We start from the raw sequence: 22,908 nt of genomic DNA on the forward strand, positions 1-22,908 counted from the left end.
ATAAAACGTAAATAATGTTTTGAATCAAAATGTTAACAAGACGAAACGAGCAAGGTTCGCAACATTCGCTATTATTGTAGACAATTTATGCTTACTGCAGCATATAAATGGAACACAATCAAAATACGTATATCATTAAAATGGATACAGAAACGTAATGTTCCGAAGACAAATGTCGATTACTGCATCAACTTATAAAAAGGGGTTTTGTTTTTACAAAAAAGAGCTGTACTGTCGAGAGATTATTTTGGCAATTGGGGACGCACTTTAGTGGCCGTTGCCGTTGTAGAGAGGTGGCCGTTGTTGAGAGATTTAAACAAGAGGTAATGTACGGACTGTCCGCCGGGACAAAAAAAGGTGGCCGTTGTAGAGAGGTGGCCGTTGTGGAGAGGTGGCCGTTAGTGGAGGTTCGACTGTAAAGTTATATTTTCAAGTGACGTTTTCGTTGGCGTTGCCGTCTTGCATTTGTAAGGTTCCTAACGTTGGAAAACAAAGCACCTTTCCACAAACGTCTTTTCACTTTTTTACATCGGTGATATATATATATATTAATTTTACAGCATTTTATGCTGTTATTGTACTTTGCTACCAAAAATTCACTCCCTATGCTAATATACTCTGTATTTTATTGAATCTATAAAGACTGTACCTGTACACGTATAAAAAAAAATGTTCAAACACTTCGATGCAATTTCTGCTAAAAGCATTTAAAAATCGCCCATCTGACATAACTAATTCTCCTTGACTTATGTTGGTAGGTTGGAGTTTTCTCAGCCAGTAGGCGTGAGCTGAGAAAAAACATAAAAGGTGACGAAGCACTTAAGATGGCCGCAGCGAGCAAATCATAAGAACTACAAGTGAGCCACTTATCATTTTGCCGTCTGGACTTCAAACAATATTATAAAATATATTTTTTAATGTACTATACTGACTTCAGGCACTAAGTAACGAAAGCATCCGGCAGTTTAGCTTATATTCATGAGCTATCCACTGTGCTAATATTAATTATTATAATTTTAATTACATCACAAATATGATCCGAAGACAAAAATCAATTTATCAGTTGGTAGGATCACTTTGCAGTGAATAAGCGGTCAAAAGTAAGCGAATTGTACAAAGCTAAGCCGCAATTTTCTCAACTCAGATAGCGGCTGCTGGATAACTATAATCACTGTGATAACTTTTATGGTTGATATAACCGGCAAGAAGGCACTCCCTTCTTTTCATCGTGCCAGTCCCTGTACTCGTCCCATACTCAACTCCGGTGCCAGTTTCACAGGTGGGACAAGCATTTTTCTAGTACTCAGTGCTAATTTCCATGAAAATAAACATTCACTTAGCACTGCTCTAATCAGCCTTGTGTATGCTATTGCAGTGGGTGATTCTTACTGCAATTTGGCTCGGTTAGGTAAAATCAGCTGATCTTCTAAGAAAAAGAAGATCGCAATTTTCGTTTTAGACTGTCGGTTCCATTACTGGAACGAAGAAATATCTCCGACAGCGACCGTTTTCTGTCGAAAGCCGGAATAAGGCTGGGAACAGTTTTGTGGAAATCATTGTCTTTTTCTTGGTTGTTTGTATCCTTGAAGTGAACACGGGCTTCGCCGTTCTGTTGGAAAGCCCTAGGATGAGTTTTATGTGAAGATTTCGTGGAATCTATCACGTTTTCGTTGGAGTCGCTTTCTTGCTCAATAGGGTAGATATCAGTCTCCCCGTGGTCGTCTTCAAAGCCCGGGTTACAAAGCTCTGCTGGAGAGGAGGAAACTTCGGATGACGAGGACAAGAGATTTGCGGTCGATTTAAAATCACTTGCTGAAGGTAGGTTGTGAAATGCGTCCATATTCATCTGCAGTAGACCGTCCGCCAAAGTCTTTTTCGTAAACTTGAGCTTAATTGGTTTGCTGCGCCCGCTTTGAATCGCCTTCCGATAGCTTTCACGCGTGTCAAACATTCCTGTCGACAAATTGGGTGGAAAGATGACGGATCGCGAGTTTTCAAAACTCGACTCGCGGGTCAGATGAGCGCTTCGGAGGGTGCGGCCATACGTGCTCTTACTGAAATCGGACAACCGGACCTTTTTGCAGCACATACCCAGCAAAATCTTGCGAAACGCGCGCCGAAAGTCATTGTTGCGAAGGCCATAAATTATGGGGTTACATACAGAGTTGCCATACTGAAGCCACTTGTTTACCTGCAGAACGACTGCTGGGAGTTTCATAAGTCCTGTACAACCAATACTCTTGAACTTAGAGGACTTACAAACTGAAAACGTGAAGTTAAGGGCAAAGAAAGGCGTCCAACAGATGACGAATAGACCAATGACTACAGCCACTGTTGTAGCAATACGCAGATCCTGAAATAAACGGTAAAATTGTGAACTAATGAATAATGATGCTACTTTGCTATAATTCGAAGGGAATTTTGAGGAGCAGCATAAAAGCACTTTAAAAGGCTCAACATAAAAAGGAGAATTTTCTGAAAATAGAGCCAGCAGGCATGAGATAATTTTTAACTTGTGAATGCGCGCATGCTCAATGAACAAGTTATCGTTATGTGGGCAAATTGTCACTCGCCCGCTTGCTCGGTTAGTCGTAAACTTGTAAACTTGAGATTGTCGTCCAAGTCAACAGGGATTTGGCGCAAAATGGAAGGAGAAAATATGATGGAAAAACGTCTGACGGTGTTCCCTGCTAATTCGCGTATTCTTTTTTGGCGGTCATGCCGAAGTAATTTGACCGTTAAAATCGTAGCGCCACGGGTGCGAGATAGTTGGACACCCTCAACAACTTACAAAAACAAAATTAATCTCTCCTTTAGGAGTCCTTGACATGTTGTTTAGTGGAACAGTGCGCTGATTTAGAAGTAAAGGATCCCGGGTTCGATTCCGAGATACCGGGAAAAAAAAACATTTTTTCCTTTTTTCTTTTTCGCCTTTAAAAGCCATCCACTCCAAAGGCTCCAAACAATTTTCAAAATTAAAACTTTCTTAAAACATACAAAATGAAGGAGAAGGAGCTCAATCTTGCTGAGGGGAATGGCTAAAAATCTACGTTTATGGCTTACATTTCGAGTCGGCCTGGGCCAACCAAACCCAATGCATATGCGAACAATGTTTTATACCTTGCCACTATTTACTTCTGCATTCACGAGTTGGCTCACGGGAACCTTTGACGATGAAAGTCACAACGTTTTTTATAGTATACATGTTTCGGATAAAACTTCAATCATTCACCTTAGCTGCGGTATTACAAACATAAATAGGAATATAAATCAAGCAAGATGGTAGTAATACCTTTTTGAAGGAGCTGACACCTCTTCCATGCGCATGCGCTCTAGCTATGTGAAAGATTGTACCATATGCACCCAGAATTACGACGAGTGGGACGAAGAAAAAGGTCACGGTCACTATTATCCCATAATATATCTTTTGCTTCTCGTCCAGGAATTGCCTCAATGAACCAGCTAATGCCGCTAGAACCCATGCAACGAATATTATGGCTAAGACAACTCCTGCAAAGTAAAACAGAAAGGAAGGAGAAAAAGAAAAGAAGAAAAGGAGGAAGGAAGAAAGGAAGGAAGGAAGGAAGGAAGGAAGGAAGGAAGGAAGGAAGGAAGGAAGGAAGGAATGGTTATAAAGATTTTTGAAAACTTCCTGGTACATGTCATGTTTTCCCAGACCAACCAAAATGTAACCTGGGCCCGGTTGTTCAAAAGCCGATTAACGCTAATCCACGATTAAAAGTTAACCGAGGTTTTCATCTCACTCGTTAAAAATGATTTTAAAGGCTCATTTTAAGCTAATGGTAAAGAAAAGTCTGAGGCAAAACTAAGGGACAAAAATCTTTTGGACTAATCCTTACGGATAAGTAAATATACCGTGCCCGAATCAAAGTTCACGTTAACCCCGGTAGGATTAGCTTAATCGGGCTTTGAACAACTGGGCCCTGAGGAGGAATAATCAGCTTTCAGAATATGGTTAGGAAACTTGAATAATCCCCCCAACACATTCCCGTATTTGTTTAAGCCAACTGATATGAAGGGACTGGAAATTAAAGGAATGTAAAAATGTTGTTAAAAGTTAAACAAAACTTTTGTCAAGTCACCACAGTACAGAGTTCAACAACGTCTCTTTCCAAAAAAGAACAATTTCGAGCCTAGCTAATTTTGTCATACCCTTGCTTTACTTGCTCTTTCTAGTTTATTCAAGATTACTTATTTTAATTTATGTGTTAGTCTCCCTTGCAGCCGTGCTGTGTCTCGTCACGGGGGAGGAGCGTTGCGTGACGAGACACAGAACGGCTGCAAGGGAGAGTACTGGCATGTAGACAGGGAGACCAAAACAGCTGAACAAATTATAGTAACATTAAAGCGACATACGTTTTCTAATGTTGCGATGTTTTATCGGCTGCAGCAGGGCATAGCATCTCTCCAAACTAATAGCGGTTAGATTGAGTATGGATGATACCCCACAGATGACATCAAAGATGTTATAAAACTCATAAAGTGGCCCTTTGAACGAGTATGTTACGGATATATACACCCATAGTGGCACAGAGATCGTTCCGATGAGGATGTCAGCGATTGCCAAGGACATCAATAGCAGGTTTGTTGTTGTGCGTAGTCGTCTATTGACACGGAAAGCACCAATCACAAGCGAGTTTCCAAACACGATCATTACAGCAAGAATAACAAAGAAGACCATGGCGACAACATCTACTTGGTCCTGTGGCGGAGGGCCAGACCCAGGCTCCGTACCGTTAGTGCTGTTTGTTAGGTTCGTGAATGTGGTGTTGTTAAACATGGTTTGACTCTTATTCTGCAGAATAGAAAAACAGGTGAGTAAACTGACCCAATGGCATTTTCCTTTTATGTAAGGGCGATGCTTCCTTCTGGTAGTGCGCATACGTTCTGCGCATCTCGGGTAGTTATTTAAGCGCGGTGTATGACTGTGCAAGAAAAACACATCTTAGCAAGAACCAGCAAGGTTGTTACTGGGCCGTTGTGGTTATCGATACTCCAAAACAAGGTTGGCCACCTTAAGATATTTACAGAACAGAAATCTTATGATTTTTACACTTCAAAGATCTTACTTCAAACGGTAAAAGAAGTTTAAAAAATCAAATTAATGTACGCCTCGAACCCATGGCCGGGTCATATGCTTCATATCTCCTATCCATATGATCGTATCCTTATTTTACATCATTAGCCATGACAACAAATGACAGCTAACCGTTTTTAAAGCAGTGCTAAGCTGAGGCCTAAATAGTGTAGATCAGTGATAGAACCCTAAAAAAGGATGTTTCTGAAATGTAGACTCTGCATGGGAACGGAACTGCGGGCCGTTCCAAGTCACGTTCCACGAAAAATGAAAGGGTCATCTCACGGAAAGTTTTGCTTGTAATTATCGTTCACGTTATTTCGATTGGCGTCTAGAATCTCATTTACGGCTTGCAACAAATTAAAAACTCACTTCACATTTTGAAAGATAGTGATTAGGTAAAATCATGATGCTCGCGACTGCTTTAGCGATTTCTACCGGTCACATTTATAACACAAAAAATCAACAGGTTTTAGCAGATAAGTTCGCGATGCACGAACTGAAGACTCCTATCTCAGTGGCCATGCAAGCAACGAGAATTTATATGAGAGCCTGGATCAAGAAAAAGAGCTCACAGAAATTTTTTTCTTATGTAGTAGCGGATTGTTTCCTGATGACTGAAAAACACAGTTTAATCAACCGTAAAAAGGCACTGAAAAAAGCCACAAAATAAAGAGGTCGAGCAGATGGATTTCCTGACGTAAAATATAATTTCAAGAAACGTAACTTGTCTTGCTAGGATTCTGATTAGAATATCTTTCAGCACAAGCACTGCCTCTACTCTCACAAGAACATTCGAGCGAAAATGACATGTATATCGATATAAGCACGAGTATGCGCAGAAGCTTCCCATTCTGCGAGTGTTTCGCTTTTGGCGGGTTCGCCTCTCGCAGATTGCAGAGGTCTAGTGTATAACCTTCGTTTGAACTGACGCTGTCTAAATAAAGACAAACCGCAACTACCTTGAATAAATTCATCACAGAAGACGACAAAGACGCGTAATCGCATCTACTCAAAGCTTCATTTTCAATGTTCTCGTGCAATTTTTCATGCATAAATACCCGCGACACGTTTCTCTCGAAAAAACGTAATGCTGACCTCAAACCACGAGCGCCCACAACTGCGAACATGCCAATAACACAAAATACAAATTGAAAAAGTAAAGGAAACGTGAGGAGATTTATTTACTTGACTTTTTACGCTAACGAAACTGGACGGACGCATTTCCAGACGTGACTCACAAACGACAACTACGTAATCCACCGCAGTGATTTTTCTTGGAAATTAAGTAAAGACGCGGTGGGTTTTTGTGCATGAAAATGGATTAAAAAAATATCCAATTATTGCGGTACATGACATATAATTACCACAAGAAACCTAGAGCAAACAAATGCCTATCGCCATGGTGTTGCAAAGCTAGATTCGTTCGAAGTAAAAGCCGGATGAGTTCGCTAGGAAGTTAGGATTCACCGTAGTTACTCAAGCGCACTTATAGTAAGAATTTTTTAGTCCTCAATGAGTTGAAAAGTAAGAATGCAGTATATAAAGCAATTTTGAAAAATTCTCAATGAACTTAAAGCCAAACATTTTTTTTCAACATAAACACTGCCTCCTGATGCAGAACAATATTAATGTACCGAAAGATCTTGTACTGGTCTGAAACTTAAGATTTAGAGATCTAACTGACTGAAGTCCAACATCTTTAATTTTATACGCGTGATTTAGGGACTAATAAGGCTTCATTATTTTTACGTTTAAACATAAGGCTAGCTCAGGGTACTGTACCGAAAGGTCATTGCATTGGGCTGGTCTGAAACTTAAGATTTAGAGATTTATAGCGAATAAGTCCAAAATCTTTAATTTTATACGTTTTTTAGACTAATAAGGCTTCACTATTTTTGCGTTTAAACATAAGGCTAGCTCATTTGTTTTACTGAGTTAATTTTCTTATGAGTACCAGATACAAGAAAGATCATTGTTCTGGTCTGAAACTTAAGATTTAGAGATTTAATAGTGAAGTCCAAAAATCTTCAATTTTATACGATTTATAGACTAATAAGGCTTCATTATTTTTAACGTTTGAACATAAAGCTAGCTCATTTGTTTTACTGAGTTAATATTGTTATGAGTACTCGATACAAGAAGGAATATAAACAGAAATATAATTTGCATTCAGCTCTGGCCGCTCTGGTCTTTCGCTGGTCCTTTAGCTGGCAGCTTACAAGTGCGTTTGATACTAAGCCATAATTTTAACTGATTCAAGAAGTTCTGAAATTAAATGGTTAGAAAATGGAACCAAAAGTTACAAGCACATACCTTTGAATCTATCTTGTTGCAGTTATAGCGCTATCGCTTCCTCGATATTTAAGTGAACTAGCGGACATACATCAAATAAATTCAGTACTGAGGAAACTAAATATCCTTTCAGCCAGATGCTATACCTAGAAATCTGATATCACAGTGCTTTGCCAGCGGTGTATAGCTCTCTATCCACAAAATCCAGCTAAGCCCCTTAGAACGCTCTTAAACTGACAATGCAATATCAACGTAATAAACTCAGCCACTCAATCTATGGCGATTTTCATTTTTTTTGTTTATGTCATATTAGAGGGCGAATTGCAAGATCTTTTTCATTTCCTCAACAGCTGCCACGCGATGTTTAAATCTCGTTAGCCGATTTGTTTGGCGGAACAATTAGAGTGAGCGCAAACAGAGCATTTAATTCGCTACGCCGATTTTCGTTTCAAACGTGACACTGCTTTTGAGCGAAATACGAAAATGCATCAGTTAAAGTAGTTTTAAATCAGACAGAGGAATTACCGAAAGTATTGGGAAGGGTCCTGGAAACCGCAATAACGCGAAGAAAAGAAAGCGGCAAAACCGCCAATTTCGCGTTAAAATCGACCAAATTTCGCAAGTGCAAAGGGCATCGTAAGCTAGATCGACATTGCCAAAATCCCATTAAAAAGCATCCCCCATGCTCTCGGAAAAACTCGCGGTCATATTAGGCCCTCCTTTGTAGATCTTTGAATTTAGTGAGTTAGACCAAATGATAAATGGGACTGTCTTTGTAATATTACAATGCATGACATCGCAAAACAAATCAACTTGGTTTGCTTTGTTTATTTTAATCGTGGGCTTATACTCGGAAGCTTTAACAACCGAAACAAATTGATAAGCGTCGGATTATCTTAGAAAAGAGTAGCAAAAAATTGTTTCGTTATTTATTGCTGTTGCTACTGAATGACAGGTACTAGTTTTTGTTAAGATAAAGACAGTAAATACAGTTGGTTTTGTAGTCTCGTTTTGATTTGGGATTCTCATTCTCACAATTCAGTGTGTTCCTGACAAAGTGAATGTAGCTTCATAGCTCAGTCGGTCGGGCAACGGACGATCAAATCCCGATCAAGTTCCCACCGAGGTCGGAGATGTTTTTCTGTGTCTCTTGCGATCTCCGCGAAGTTTCCTTGCCTGGGCTAACGCTCAGTGGGAGATTCATGGGCTCACTTTAGCCCTTAATTTAAGTAAAACAAACACTACAGAGTTAATCCCTGATCCATCATTTGCTCCACAAACAAAGCCGGATAAAGCCAAATCTAGCTTTCACTCAACATGCAGAGGAAGGTCGGTTCAGCGTACGCACCGTACTGATTCTTTCAAATATGAGCGAATTTAATTTCGCTATGAAGTTTTGAAGCCAGTGAGACGAATTGTCTCACGAATTTCGCAAGAAGCCGGGAAAATTCTTTTTACGGTCTGTAACAAACGAAAGTTTACAGAAAACTAAAACCGAGACTAACGAAATGTAGTTAAAAATTAGAAAACTGACAATACTCAAGTTGGGCGAAATATTATTGCCTTCCGCTGAAAGTCTTCATATTGGAGAAAACAACTTTACAATACTAAAAAATTTGGGCGCACTCCAGTATTAACATCTTATCTAAACCTCAGTTTTTGTCAGTTGTTTTTCCTTGAGTAAACCCTTGATTGAGTGCATATTCTTCGGGTCTCCTTTGCCACAAATATGATGCGCGAATATTTTAATGCGCATTCGTGATACAGTGAACTCCCATTACAACAAAGATGATCGGTACCAGTAATAGCGAGAGTTTCTTCTGTATTTCGCTGTCAGCAACAACCGAAAAGAGTGTTGAAAACAAGCAAACGCGACCTGTTACCGACGGAACTAATTAAGCGATTCACAAACTGATGTTCCAAACTTTTTCGCGAGCTATGAATACCTGAAACCGCCATTAACGAACTGTTAATGGTAAAGAGAAATGACATGTTGATCATGAAAATTACTCTCCAGAGGGGAAAGACATAACTAATCTAATTATTTCACAAAAAGTTCGAGTCGGTAAATCTACTGGATATTAACCCAAGCGTGTATAAATCTTTGGCGGACCAATTGAACGTTACAAAGGATGTCATTTTTTCTCACCCTAATAAATTATGAAAGTGCCAACGCCGGACATTTCACTAAAGACTCAAGCTACTTTAGGCACAACTAAACAAAGAATGTGATAATGTCAGCGATGCAAAATTGCGCCTCCCCTCAATTTTTAACAGGGGATGGCATGAAAATTGTTTCAATATGATTCACCAAATGAGCACAAAAGAGGCTGTTTTGTGGAATGGTGCAATGCAAATCAGTTCACTTTGAGAGCCTTATTTCTGTTTACATAAGATCCATGTCTTAAAGCCATTTTATTCCCAATATTGTCTGGGAGAAATGATTGTATTGTCTGGGTGTCCCAAATTTTTTTAAAATGAAATAAGGCCTAAATAGGAAACGAAGACCGTAGAAAGTGTTTTACAAATTTCCAGTATTGTAAGATAAACACACAAGAATGAGGCATGTGGATAAACTACCTATCTACTTATTAATTACTGATCGATTTTCAATCGCCTTGAAATTGCAATCTTTTATAAACCCCTAAAATCCATTACTCTCCACCCTTGTTCTTCTCAATAAGCATCATAAACAATTCTGTTAGATTCGCTGGACCCCACACTTCAAACTTACTGACGCCATTACTGTATAAGGAAAGTTGTGAAAACTACTATACTCGAACAGAGCTCACCAAATCACAAAATAGATGGTGCTCTCTACCTGCACTCCCTTCCTGAACACCAAAAGATGGTGTCTTTACTGCATAACCACCCCTCTATCCAGCAGTAAGAAACGACAATGAGATTCGAACCTCGCTTTTCTTGTTTATCTAGCAATGCTGACTCTTTCTAGCTGAATATTTCTGTGTCAACTCAAATTTTAAAGCCAATTAAATTCTGCCGATAAGGTGTATGAGATAGGTGGCGTCTTTGATAACCCCCCTGCCCCAGACAAGGTGGGTCCTTATCGAACAATCTTATCACGATCAGTTCCCTTAAAAGAAAAAAAAAACCCTCTTCTAACAACCAGTTTAATAACTCCTTGGATGACCCCGTTTAATTAATGGAGACATGACCCGAAGGAAATTGCGTGGCCTACTCTGCAAACTAAACAATGTCAGTTTGTTTATTTTCACTTGTTTGCGATTTGATTTTGAATAGAAACATGTTCATGCGGTTTTGATGTCTAGTTAAATGCCTGTCAGATTTCGCAGGGGGTATACTCTGTAATCTATTCAATGGTATTTTACTACCTTTCAAAACAGTGACAACCAATTTATTAAGACTAGGCGTCAGCAAACAAGAATCACTCTCTTGCGACAGATCTCCTCAACATTTAACATGTTATTCAGAGTTAAAAAGCGAATGAGACGGTAAAAGTCGAATGACTGTTCTGTTAGTTTTAAGTTAATCTGAGTTAATCTTTTAAGAACCGTTCGGAATAAACATTTAAAGAGATATCTTAGTTCAGTCGGAACTATACTGTATTAATGTCAGACTTAAAGAAGCGAAAGGAAGGAAGTTGTGTGATATAAGCTTAATAACTGTTCAAGTATATTCATGGCGTCGTTTAAAAGCGTGGTGGTGACAACAAAAGAGGCGACTAAAGTGCTTAAACAATTGAACTTTTTTTTTTATCATAGATCATGTCCATTGGATCTGCCTTCTCAAAACCTGACTGGGAAAAGGGAAAGATGTACCGACGTTTTTTAACGATTCCGACTTGTCTAAAAATGATATTGGTGCTCTTTCCGTGGGGGTAAGCCAGCCTGCGTAATAGGCACCGAAAGGGGAAGAAGAAGGGACCCCGCTATTCTCGTGCGCGAGTGGGAGTGGGAACAGGAGGGCCTTTCCCCTTGCTCCCTAGGCTTTGCCTACGCGCCCGATCCCCCTCCCCCCACTCCTTTCCACTTTCTAGCGCCTGCCAGGCAGACTATCGTCAGGTTGTCACTTTGTCCCACCCGTTCGATGATCAAAGAATATTGTTCTCGGCTAAAATTCCTAGTCATTCTAAGATTGAAAAACAGGTTAGAAGAAATTACTTTTTTCTCTTTTCTTTTCCCCTGAGTGGAGAACACATAGGGCACATGTATGGCTCATTTCTAATAGACAAGGCATTGGGAGAGAAGGGAAATGCAATTATCAGTGGGACAATCTTGTTCCCCGCAAATTACCTTTAGAACTGAAACAATCTGATCAAAATGTGAAAAGCGTTCCCAGGCATGCCCGTACTGTTATCCGAGTTATCAGAGTAACAAGTCTACAATTAATATCGAAATAACAGAGGGTCGTATTTGTTTGCTTCGCAAGAAGAATTTTTTACGGGCAATTGCAGTTGAAATTACCAAATGCAGATGTTGTATTTGAACGAAAAGGCTGTTTGATAAGCATCAGAATAGTACATTTGTTTAGTCCACCAGATTTGAGCTGGAGCTGCAATAACTGACCTTAACTTCTGATTAAATCTTTTAGTTCGACACCGAATGGTGTGGTTCTAACTTTTAAGTCTGTGGATGAAATCTTACTATTTGTTACGATTCAAATGAAAGCCTGCAGCAGTAATTTCTTAGGATGTTGTTTGTTTTTCAGTATTTTGAGAAAGTAAAGTTAAGATTTTTAACAGTTAAATCCAGTTAAATCTTCAACAAAAATCACTGGGATACACTTTTATCAACCTTAGAAAGATCTCTGCCAGATTCTTTGTACCCCAGCACATCCGTCAGAAAATTGTTCTCCAACTTGCTAATTTCACAACGGCGCACCTTTCGTTGCTATTATACCCGAGTATTCCCCACTCCCACTCTCACCCCCCCCCCCCCCCCTCTCCCTCACCACCACCACCACCACCACCTTCGGACATTACAAGAAAATTGCAGAAAACGAGAAATGAGATATCACTAAAAATTTCGACCGGTAAAGCAGTATAGCGAACTAAATGAATTGATCTAAACGATGTATTGAAATTAAACATAAATTGCGCAACAGGTCTGACTTCCTTACCACAAGAATTAATAGCTTCAAAGCGAGCATAATTACACGGAATGCCTGCAGGGCATGACGTGTCTAGGTTTCGGACGGGTATCTTTTTTTTCATCGGTGTCATAAATGTGCACATTAATTTATGCATTAGACTCTGTCCTCCCCTAGTAAGGATATATTGTTCTGATTGTCTTCAACAGAAGCGGCCCAATCAAAATCTATTTTTCAGGCACATATCACGAGAGAGGGGACCCACTCATCACTTCTGTGTGACGTCAAATCATGATTTGATTTATTCATTAAAACTAGATTAAATTCTTCCCTCTCCCAGAAGGGATCTATTGTTTTGATTGTCTTGAACAAAAGCGGCCCAATCAAACTCCATTATCTGCGCGTATATCACGAGGGAGGGGACCCACTCATCTCTACTTGTGTGACGTCAAAGCAAATCATCATTTGGAAAAGTTGTTTTCGTTCAATGGCGGCCACATGTCTGAATTTAAGACTCCGGATCTGCCGTTTTCAGAGAGAAAACCAACCTTTTTCAAGCAGTAAATCGAAATAATAACTTCTAGGTAGTACTCGACAGTTGAAACGGCGGAAATTGGGAGAGTTCACAGCAAAGAAAATCCGCTTCAAAAAACAGATCGAATGATCAACGCGATGGATTAGAGCTAGAGGAGGCCAGACCAGTTCAGCGGGGTCATGACGTTATTGCATAGTTATTTCTGGTATGATTCCTAGTAACACAACGATAAGTATCACGCAATATATCTGAATAAAACCATTCAGACAATTATTTCAATGGCCAAGGGAGGATATTTTTTAAATATCTGCGAAACATACAATGGGGAATAATTGGGGCTACATTAAGCATTCCGTGTAATGCCATTAGAGGGGCATCTTGTTTATACAAAGTTCGTCAATAGAGAGATAGTAAGAGTCACCCTGGTTGGAGGACAATTGATCAATAATTGTGTTTATCTTTATGCTTATTGAGTGTCGAATTGCGCGAACCAGCCGGTAATGAAGGCTTTTAATTGAACCATGTTTTGATACGCGTTTTTGCCAGTCTGTTTTTCTTCCATGAACATAGCCTGCGTAGCAGTCGTTTCCGTTTCCTTTGAGCCAAGCGGGGCAAGCACGAAAGACGCACGAGGGCATTGGGCGAAAAGAAATACCCTCGCGCGTCTTTCGTGCTTGCCCCGCTTGGCTCAAAGGAAACGGAAACGACTGCTACGCACGCTACCATCAACATGGTTTTATTATGAAGAGCAATAATTCCTGCCACTGTTGGGGATCCACCAGGACGGTGAGTTACCCGTAGCGATGGGGCGAGTTGCTAAATATTGAAAATTCATGATTTGGCCAAATGTTGGCAATTCAAGATTTGACCGGCAATCTTTAAAACAGGGAACGGGGAATCGGGCAAGCCAGATTTGACCTGCCAAATGTTGACAATTCAAGATTGGACTGCCAATTATTGAATTAAATTCCAAATGCCAGAAATATTTGAAAATTGAAGGTAAGTTCTTTCTGACACTGTCTTATTCTCTCAATGCCTGAATGAGCAAGGGGAAAGGATGATTTGGGTGCTAAATACACTACAGCTCATTAGACTAAGGTTGTTTCGCAGGAAACTCGCAAATCGGTCTATTAAATACCTGAGTAATCAGACTTACTGAGGCGCGCGATCGAAACGTTCATTCTTGAAGCAGCGGATATCCTGCGAGCAGAGCAAGTCCCTTCGAGAAAGATCGAAGGGGCTTCTGCCCGTAGGGTAAGTGGCGGATGGACAGACAGTGTATTAAATGTATTCTAAGTGGTACAAAATTTAATTGTACTTAAGATAATTTTTACTTATAAATCCGAGTCATATAAGTTGTTAGCTTGACTTGTATTTTATACAAATTGGTTTATCTTTATGTAATGAAAAACTCTTTCACCAAAATGTGCTATTCATTTTAAACTGTTAACGAAAAACAGTGAAAAGGGAAATTTGTCAACACATAGCACTCTATCAAGCCGAGACGTAGCAGTGATTAGCGAAAAACTCCCACTGTCTAATGAGTGACTGAGATCATTACACTCCAGAAATTATGGTGTCCAACTGTTTGAAACTGGGAAGCTAATGACTCCCAGGCTAATACCATTGTGGACGATTTTTAAAAGAAACTAGAAATAATTTAAAGTACAACTTAATGTACAAAGTAAATACAATGCATGACCAGACTGTAACACTTTTGCATAACTTTACGATCGACGAACAGCAGCCCAATAAAGTGTAGCTAAAGTAGCAGTTTCATAGGTAGATTGGTTGTAAACAGCTTTACTAGACTTCATGCGAAGCTTGATAAAACATTCGAGAAAAATGGAAATTTCTCTCTAGGGTGAGAGAAAGCTTCTTAGAACTCTCTCAAGGAGAGAAGAGAATACCTTGGAAAGTAAAATATACATGACGTATGTATCTCGTGTAGGGGGCATATTTTGAATGACTAGTACTACAAGTACAACAGGAAGAAACACCTTTTCCTGTTAATCATTCGAAAGGCTGACATTTAAGAAAGTAACCGATTGAAAATAAAAAAGCAAATACGATCTCACAAACAATATTTTTTAAAAGAAGATTAGAATTGGCGACTTATATGAAAAACATACTGAAGAAAGCGACTAACACGCTAATCGTACTGTAAAAATAAACAAATCCATTTGATAGCCAGGTGTCGACTCGATGTGTCCGTAAAATTGTACAAAAGCTCATTTTCAAGTGTTAATGAAATTACCAGGTGTTCTACAGATTGAACTCTTATTACAGTGTTCACTGCGTGAACAGTTTGCTTGGGGTTGAAATTCTGTTTTGTTTTGATTCGGCATTGTTGAATTGAGGGAGTTACAACGAAGAGATGACCTTGGACACTTATAGTACCAATCATCGAATCGATTGATCGGCCATCGAGAACAAATCGACGGCATTCGCGTATAACTCTTTAATAGCGGTTTAGTAAATTAACGTTGTGTCATCAGGAATCGTCATGTGGTTCTTAAAACTTTGAGTGTGTGGATGAAATTCTAGCATGTGATCATTTATACAAGTTACGAAAGCAACCACCGTGGAATATTTTCATTTGATGCTATAGGTTACCTGGTATTTTGCAAGATGCAATTGCGTTTCTAGAACCCTTAAGAGTCAAAAGTTGGATATGGAATACCAAGGCAATCTCTCATTTTCGGTGTAACTGCTGAAACACAAGCTGCTTATCCCTCGCTGAAAGGTCCTAAGTACTTTCTTCCCGAAAATTTATTCAAAGCTCTTGCTGTTAGCAAACATAAGCGCGGGAAGTCATGCTAAACTATTTTGCTTCTAAAACACCAAAGTATTGCCCAGGACTTACCAGACAATGATCTGTCCGTCTGTTCTTCGCGTTACATTGCAGCCGAAGAGATAACAGGGCTTTCTTACCAGTCGCGGTTCTTGGGAAATTATCAGCTAAGCGGGCCGCCCGTTTGCCAAACAACCCGGTTAATGTTGCAAAAGAATGTCGCTCTTGTTTGTAAAGGGGAACGAGATTCAATCGTATGCTAATTCAACGCAGACTGTGTCAGCCTTGTGTACTGAGGAAACAAAACGAAAAACAATACAGTGTCAACAAAGAGTTCTTGCGCTTTCAAGGTGACAAAAATAAACTTACAGGTTTCTTAGCGTGCCAAATCCCGTCCAAACGCAACGTTGCATAGACAATAACAACAACGCGTGTTCACTTGTGGAACAAAATCATCTTCTCCCCAGGAAAACTTGGCATTCTGCAGGGGAGACGCGGAGGGGGTGACTCCTAGGGTAATTTTATTTTGCTCCTTTTTGTGTCGGTAAACCTTTTGAAGAGTACCGCGTTTGTTCGCACACCGCCGAGACATTTGACAAACATCTTCCCCAGCGCACTCGGAGTTTGCAAATTACATTCTACTCGACAAAGAAAGAAACACGAATTGAACACGCGCAGACCGGAGGTCAAATGAATGGAGGACAGAATCGAAAATAATTAATTTTGGCTTTTCTTTTGTTCAAAGAGTGATTAATTCTTTTAAAAAATTATGATTATTTTGCAATAGAAATGTGAGATCAACAATTATTTGTTGTAGCACCTCATTAAAACCCCTTTTATTTATACCACCTGTACAAAACGAAAACCTGTTTTTGTTTTGTCTGCCATATGCATCATATCACAGGCGGCCCAAGCTCATGTTACGAAATAAACGTGACTGGTAGCGATCAGTACCGGGCGTATTGTGTTACATTTTTGTGTTACATTTTAATTTATATAGGTTTAGTTTATATGGGAAGCCAACGGCTTTGTTTAAAACGGTAGAAATTTGAACGATTTCTCAAGAAAATTGACTTAGCTTGACTCGTTGTTGTATTCTTCGTTGCTTGTCTGTTTGCCAAGTCGATTGGAAGCGATTTCGGGGAGTTATCGTTTCTGTTGAAACGATAACTAAATTAAAATGTAACACAACACGCCCGGTACTGATTGCTACCAGTCACGTTTATTTCGTAACATGAGCTTGGGCCGCCTGTGTATGCGTGCGCAATACATAGCAAAAAAAATTTTGGTGTATATAAATTTGCCTTTTGAAACTTCTAGTTACCCACGCAGCCGTAACTTGAGCAGACATGGTGATGGTCATATTTCTATGCCTTTGTAAATAAAGTTTTCGTATTTGGGATGGGTCTCCTGGATTTGTGGGTCTTGCAAAAACAGAATCCGCAATCCTTATGATTTTCCTGAGCCCTTCTGACGATTCAAACGATCAGTTAGGAGAGCTTCACATAAAGTAATACCTGGTATCTGATCCCAGGATAAGCTGTAAGCCACAATCACACTTGAGGTAGCGCTAGGGGCAAGGACAATGAGAGACCAATTCAACTAGCACAACTAGTCTTCTTCAGGGCAAGAGTTACAATGAGAAAAACTAACGGCTGAGCTCTTTTTTTTCTCAATGTAACTCTGGCGCTGAAGAAGACCCTGGGGGGGGGGGGGTACTCCTCGGAATTCTTGGTGGGGGTGTGCCGCCCGCGTCTTCAAATCCCGACCCTATTTCAGACCTAAACATGCAATTTTCCACACCCGTTTTCAAACCTGACCTCTAAAATTCATACCCGTTTTCAGACCCGAACGGAAGTTGACGCAAGGAGTAAAAGTAAGCTGGAATGACATAGTTTATCTATTTCTTTTTCTCGCTATCAGTTAGTCGTTCCAGCTACGTACTGAGAAGAAATATATGTTTGTAAGCTTTCGTAAATGTTCCCGGCCCCAAAAACCCGACCCGATTTCAGACCGTAATTGTCAAAATCTATACCCGTTTTCAGACCAAAACGGCTCAAAAACCATACCCTTTGGGGCGGCACATACCTATATACCTTATATAGGGGAGTACCCTCCCGGGAAGAAGACTAGTTGTACGAGTTGAAATATTGGCCCCAATAAACAAGCTGCCCTTTGCCGTAGTGTCAGCCCTGTAATCAGTTGGGTTTATTTACACGTAAAGTAACGTCTGGCTACTAAAAGAGATCCGGTAACGGAGCGTATTCAGAACAGTTTATTTTGCGTCGTTGTGGTCCCCTGCATCCACGAGAGGCGGCTGCATCTGAAGGCTGACCCCTGAATCTCTACAAAGGTGGGGGCCCGGACGGGGGGAGGAGGGGGTTGGATAACGTCGGAATTTTGGTGAGGGTGTGCGGCTTTTTTCTCCATCGACCCTGATTCTTTTTCAGACCTGGCCGGTAAAATTTATATTCATTTTCAGACCTGGTTTCTAGAATAGGCCTTATCACGGTTTTCGACGCCATTTTGACGAATAGGCAAACAGGCTTGAAATATAAACAGTGTTTGTAAGGAAATCCGATGTCAAATAATTTTCATAAAACATCGCTTTTGAAAAATTCATAAATTGGAAACTTTTAGCACTAGGAAAAAGATTTTTGGAAAAAAAATGGAGGGAAGTAGCTGTGCCAGAAAGCGTCCAGTCGTGTTTTGAACTTTCCATACATTTGTCTGTATAGCGAACCAACCGTGAACTGCTACTTAAAATATTTCGCGGGAAAAATGGAAAGTTCAAAACACGACTGGACGCTTTCTGGCACAGCTACAGTCCTCCAAATTTTTTTCTTCAAATCCTTTTCCCAGTGCCAAAAGTTTCCAATTCATGAATTTTTCAGAAGCGATGTTTTATGACAATTATTTGACATAGGATTTCCATACAAACACCGTTATTTCAAGCCTGTTTGCTTACTCGTCAAAATGGCGTCGAAAAACCGTGATAAGGCCTATACAAATCTATTTCTGTAAAACTGATACTCGTTCTCATACTTTCGGACCAAAACGCCTCAAATACCATACCCTCTGGGGCCGCGCATACTTATACAGCCTATATAGGGGAGTACCCATCCCCCCACCCTGGGGGTGCCGGTTGCAGAAAACACTTTTAAACTCATCTAATAGCTACGGTGCATATTGCATCATTTTTTGTTCCACAATCCCACACCTCCGTCCTGGATCTCAGACCTCCATAGACCAACCTCGTTCCCAGGGTCCTCTCCTACTCGCCTCGGGGGCCGAGTAGGAGAGGACCCTGGGAACGAGGTTGCTCCATAGACCTCAAAGGAGCAACCGTCATGGAGATTTTGCTTTATGTTGGTCAAAACTGCTAGCTCATAATTTTTATTAAGAACCTCTTTTACAACATGAAATTGCTCTTACAGCAATGCGGGAAGAAATTATTGAAGTTTCTCCGAGGAAGAATAAACTATAATTAGTTTAAAGTAATTTTTCCAAAATACTCAGAAGGAACTTGAAAAACTTGGCAAATTTTTTCAAGTTGCGATCCATTTCCATCCTAGCCAACCGCAGCCAAAGATTTATTGTCACTGAAAACTGAACCACTGTGTTAACGTTTTCATCGATACAAATATGTAGCTTTTGGTTATTCAAAGTGACACTAAAAGTAGGTGACAATGTCACCTACATCAGCTTGCATACCATGCGCGGAAAAAAAAAGCCATTGTTGTAAGGCTATTTTTTCTTTTTAGTCTCGAGTGTGTTTCTTGGGGCATTCAAACTCTACGACACTGTCACACGTTTTAGTAGACTGTTGTCATGACGCTATTAATTTAATAAGCAGGAGAATTAAAAAAAAATAAATTTGCGTGAAACATTTATTATCACAACCATGCATAAAAGTTAAACTCTAAAGAACATGAAAGAACTCGTTGTTGTTGGGCACAAAATGAAAAAACCAACTATTTAGAAATGGCGTGCTCAGCCAATCAGGAGCGAGTGTCTTCGCCGCTCGACCAATCAGGAGTGAGTAATTTTATCCTTAGTGAAAGGAAAATTAAGACTGAAAAATGCCCTCTGTCTCGATTAATCGATCAATTTCTCGACAGCATATGCTTCCGTTTTCTTTTAAAATATTCGGGATAGCAAGAATGCTGTGAAACAACAAAAAAATCATAAAGGTCTCTAGATTGAATATTAGCTATCACAGCATAAACTATTTATTTGTCAGTTGGAATAATGTTTGTTTTTAAGAATTAAAGGAACCTATTAGCCCGTCAAAGGGTACTCCATGTAGGCGACCATCAAGATACAGCGGAACTTCTCCTTACGGACACCTCTTTAATACGGACACCTCTCTATTACGGACAGTTCACTTAATCCCTGAGAGACCGAAATCCATATAAAGCCTACCACTGTAAAACGGAAACCTCTATAATACGGACGCTTATTCCTGCCCCCTTGGTGTCCGTAATAAAAAGGTTCGACTGTAATTAATTTTCAGACTGTAGATCGTGTACCATTTTTGTCAGGTCTTTTGTCATTAGTTTGTAATTCAGCATGATTACTAGTAAAAGTTAAAGGGAACATGATTAATTATTCCACTAAAGTAAAAGTGGGAGAAAGATGATGTGTCAGTGGAAGTGCCACTTTCAGTTTGAGAAAGCGAGGAGTTGGAGTCAGCTGAATTCGACATCCTAATGGCAACTGAAAACGAAAAGTGAGCAAATCCAAGGGAGCGTTTCATTCGGCCAGCGATCTGTTCGCAAACGGAATACACCAATTTGAAAGACTTGTTATAGATCCTTTTCAGTGAGTGTCACTTTCAGGAATATGTAGAACTTAACTAGTCCTTCGTTTTAGTTCGAAAAATCCTTGGGTTGAAACAAGTCGCTTTAGAGATATGCCACTCGTTGTCGGATCAAAGCTTATCCATTTGATATCCAAACATGTCTTTCATCCAAATGGCTCCCCATCGTATATCTTCACTGGACGGACGAGGCATAGCTAATTTTGATGAACTTATTCATTAAAAAAATCCACAGAATCTTGAGGTTTTGTCTTATATAGCTTTATACTTTGATCCGACAACGTTAATTAAAATAGCTGTATATTCTGTATGTGTAAAGCTGTAGCTATCATTGCTTGAGATTAAGGTTATGGATATCTGTTCGGAAAGCCTCAATCGCCTCAGAAATTCGGATTCAGTTTTAAAGTAAATTTGAAGTTTTCATCGGCAAAATATCTGCTCAAAATTTCGTAACACTGAAAAACTCGATTCCTTTCGTTTTCTGAGTGGGCAAATATCTCGATAAAACTGCGAAGTGTAAAGTCAGCTAGCATTTTCGTAATGCTAACAACAATTGGTAAATCTTTCTGCGACTTAAATTTTCAGCTAAAACATCTGAACATGTCAAACTGTTTTAATTAGCTTACACAGATACGCCTTTCAAATTAGGTCACCACGCAAATGATCTCGGAATACAAGTGTTTTGCTTTAATGTCAGTCGAACAGGTCGAAGGTACCCCTGTAAGCTGAAACAAGTGGCTTTAGAAATATGGCACTCACTATTTATTCAGTGTAAAGGTTTTGACTGAGAATTTATTAAAACCAAGAAAGGATTGCTATAATAAGGTTGCAAAAAGAATTTAAGAGCAAGACGGTCGATTACTCAAGGTGAAATGTAATGTTGAACTTAGACCTGACTCAACTGAGAGGGTTTATCGAATGTTATAACGGTCGTCGTTTACATTCAGTGCTGCGTCCGGTGAGACACGACTAATGCGGTTAGTGGGCTAGTTCCGGAGATCATGTACTATCAAGACATTATATAGCCGATAAACAAAGAAAACTTACCTTCGTTTCTAGTTATACGATTCTGTAGATTGGCAGACCTTTTGATCGCGAGTTGACGCCAGCCGGCACTGAGCCGGCAACAGCTCCTCGGTGGATTCAATTGTGTTTCCTGGCTATTCTTTTCGAAATGGAGAAATATATCGAAAAGATTCTCTCCCACCGTAAAACAAACAACACTGTTCAACAGAACACGAAAAGGAGCCAGCTGCTCAAACAAGGTATTCTGGTTATCAATGTACGTAGGAGCGGAAGCTGTCACAAATTGTCTAACCCTTTTTATCCACCGATAAATTGTCTGACATTTGGAAAATTGCTTTTTATTAAACGGCATGATAAATAATAAACTGGAGGTGGAATTAATAAAGGTTTTCTTTTTTCTCATTCCGATTCGTGGCAACTTGACATATGACATCTTAGAATGATCTATAAGTGCTGCGTGCTGATTCATCCCAAGTATCTCAAGCGAGGCTGGAAGACACGCGTGACAAGGGAGCGAAACGTGTTCTGGGAAGGAAGAAAAGGAGAGGTCAGTGTGGAATCACAGGAGGGGACTGAGGATGAGTCGGATAAATGCACAAAGGAATGACGTTAAACTGCCAAGATACTCAATAAACCTTAACCTATTGTTGTGGACGAGGTTGGTTGCTTTTCCTTTCCGACTATTGATGTCTACAGAGCGAAAGTTCCAATTACTTAACTGAAGGAGCATATTCCTTATAACCCTGGTGACTTCTCTTGGGCTTCCTCGCCATTAATGTTTAAATAATAATAATTTGCATTTGTACACTTTTTTTCATGGCAAAACAATAAAATAAACTAAAGTAAAATGTATTATCGATTGTTTTTCATTTTTGGATTTTTTTTAACCGGAAACATCTGTAGTGTAGCTTTTTAGCTCACGATATCTTTCATTATACTGTATTATATTGTACGCCTTTCTTATACCATAAAGATACAACAAAGCTCTCTTTATTTTTCTGTAATCAAAACCTTTGGGTCGTTATTTCTGTCAGAAATCTCTGCTCAGTTTCTTTTGCTACGCATTCTAATAGCTACCATTTTTGTCCACAATCTATTTAGGCGATCCTTCCTCTCAGGCCTTTCGCATACCACGAGAGTCAGTGACAAAAAGATATTCGGGAACTTAAGCACAGACGTTCGCTCGTTCCTTTTTGGAGCGTTTTGACGCCATCTCGTTTGTAACGTCAAGCCACAGACGTCCAAAAAGAGCTTTTCCCGTCCGTTGT

The 22,908-nt window shown here is 39.8% G+C and overlaps 1 protein-coding gene across 2 annotated transcripts; it reads right to left on the reverse strand.

Annotated features, from left to right (window-relative positions):
• Nucleotides 1–189: 189 nt before the first annotated feature.
• Nucleotides 190–21,818, reverse strand: LOC146465814 (adenosine receptor A2b-like). 2 transcript variants are annotated; one of them, XM_085128146.1, is made up of 5 exons: nucleotides 21,662–21,818; nucleotides 15,865–16,084; nucleotides 4,378–4,816; nucleotides 3,293–3,510; nucleotides 190–2,353 (listed from the first exon to the last, which is right to left on the reverse strand). In XM_085128146.1, exons 3-5 carry the CDS (start codon nucleotides 4,799–4,801, stop codon nucleotides 1,427–1,429), a joined length of 1,569 nt encoding a protein of 522 aa, XP_084984272.1. In that variant the 5' UTR covers nucleotides 4,802–4,816; nucleotides 15,865–16,084; nucleotides 21,662–21,818; the 3' UTR covers nucleotides 190–1,426. The 2 variants fall into 2 exon arrangements, with proteins under 2 accessions (XP_084984272.1, XP_084984271.1); XM_085128145.1 differs by lacking the exon at nucleotides 21,662–21,818 and adding an exon at nucleotides 16,162–16,414.
• Between the last annotated feature and the right edge of the window lie 1,090 nt (nucleotides 21,819–22,908).

This window comes from Pavona decussata, unplaced genomic scaffold (genome assembly GCF_977016875.1).
Source record: "Pavona decussata unplaced genomic scaffold, jaPavDecu1.1 SCAFFOLD_155, whole genome shotgun sequence".
In the NCBI taxonomy this organism is placed as follows: Eukaryota; Metazoa; Cnidaria; class Anthozoa; order Scleractinia; family Agariciidae; genus Pavona; species Pavona decussata.